Raw genomic sequence first — 1,769 nt, forward strand, 5'->3', positions numbered from 1 at the left:
GAATCAAGCGACAATCATTAAATCTTCCTCAAATTCAACCAGAACGCATTTAAATAATCCAAAATACCCTTATAGCGGCTCGATAACATTTTCACTTCAAGCGTAAATGCTGGTTGTCATGGACACAATAATTAGAAGGACGTTTTCTTATAGTTTTATCAATCGTATCGGACTAACCACTGGTCATTTCACCCTCCAAAAACTGGAGAACAATCACCTACACGGCTCCAAATGAGGCGGCGAGCAACAGAGGCCATGCCGCTCACTCTTCAACCGAAGATCATAACTCAGACCCAAGATTTGTGCGTCTTTCTGCTGATCAAATACGAACTTAAATACACTAACCTTTGATCTTTTATCCAATGAAAACTCAAGTCCCCGCACTCAGCTCCGATCTACAGAACGATAGAAACTCAAGATAACCACGACGAGTACAACCACTTTCCAAGAACAGAAACACTCATAAAAGCTCTTATCCCTCGCCTAAGAACGATAACGACTGCAGTGAACGCAGATTAGCGAGATAACAACCAGGGAGACGGGCTCCGCTCAGAATCCTTCCTCGGACGCGGGAAGCGGGACATGAGTACCCTGCACGATGAAGAAGGTATCGTACACGAGCCCAGCGAGCGCGCCACCGACGAGAGGTCCAACCCAGTAAACCCAGTGATCTGTCCAGTCCCAGGAAACCAAAGCAGGCCCAAAGGACCTCGCCGGGTTCATAGAAGCGCCAGAGAACGGTCCGCCAGCGAGAATATTAGCGCCCACGACGAGCCCAACCAGCAGCGGGCCAACTCCATCAGGAACGATCTTCCTCGCGTCCGCCACAGTCCCGTAGACGGTGAAAAGCAGCGAGAAAGTGAGCACCACCTCCATCACCAGCCCTTGAATCGCGCCCACCCCGCTCGCTAACGCGTGCACCGGCGTAGCCTGCACAGCAGCTCGACTAGGAGTTGAGAGAAAGGTTATAACACAATAGGTTGACGAAAGCGCTAACCAGGCCTCCAGTGAGGTATTTGAGGAGAAGGCAAGCGAGGTAAGAGCCCAGGAGCTGAGCGACGATGTAGATGGCGGAGCGGACGACGGAAATACGCCCCCCAACGAGGAGACCGAGCGTAACGGCGGGGTTGAGATGGCCTCCGGAGATGTGAAGTCCTGCGGAGATCATCACCGCTACGACGAGCGTGTGGGCTGCGGCCACCGCTGTCAGGCCTGCGATTCCTCCTCCTCCTGCTAGCGTAGCTATCGCCGAGAAGATGAAGAGATGTTAACAGGAGAAGAATTGTCTTTGGCAGAGCTTTTAAGATAGCGGTAAACGCTGAAAAGAATAGAAAGGTTGAGTTGAGGTTGTACCGGCGGCCATGGCGGAGCCGACGCCGGCGAAGACGAAGAGGAAGGTGAGAATGAACTCTGCGAAGGCCGCGCGGATGCAGTCTGGCTGCGTCGGCTCGTCGCTGCCGCCGAGCGTAATCTTCGCCATCTCCTTTGCCTTCTTCTTCTTCTTCTTAGTTGATGCTTCTTCATCTCTTTACCTTGCGCTCGCTATATAGACGGAGAGGCAAGGGAATCGCGTACCCAGTCGATGAGAAAACGACGAGTGGGAAAGGAGATGCCAATTGGGGATTTGACTGCGGGATGAACTCGTACTTCTCTTGTTACATTCAATGGCGTCATACCCGGGTGAAGAAAACATGAAAACGAGAAAAAAAAAATTTGAGAAAAAAGGAGACCAAGTCGTAATTTACTGCTTACGCTTCCAAAGATGCGAT

The 1,769-nt window shown here is 51.3% G+C and overlaps 1 protein-coding gene across 1 annotated transcript; it reads right to left on the minus strand.

Annotated features, from left to right (window-relative positions):
* Nucleotides 1-396: 396 nt before the first annotated feature.
* TIP4;1 (tonoplast intrinsic protein 4;1) lies at nt 397-1,524 on the minus strand. The gene is made up of 3 exons (XM_078575722.1): nt 1,354-1,524; nt 998-1,242; nt 397-930 (listed from the first exon to the last, which is right to left on the minus strand). Exons 1-3 carry the CDS (start codon nt 1,478-1,480, stop codon nt 550-552), a joined length of 753 nt encoding a protein of 250 aa, XP_078431848.1. The 5' UTR covers nt 1,481-1,524; the 3' UTR covers nt 397-549.
* Nucleotides 1,525-1,769: the final 245 nt, after the last annotated feature.

The sequence above is a fragment of the Wolffia australiana genome, chromosome 5, assembly GCF_029677425.1.
Source record: "Wolffia australiana isolate 7733 chromosome 5, ASM2967742v1".
Lineage (NCBI taxonomy): Eukaryota > Viridiplantae > Streptophyta > Magnoliopsida > Alismatales > Araceae > Wolffia > Wolffia australiana.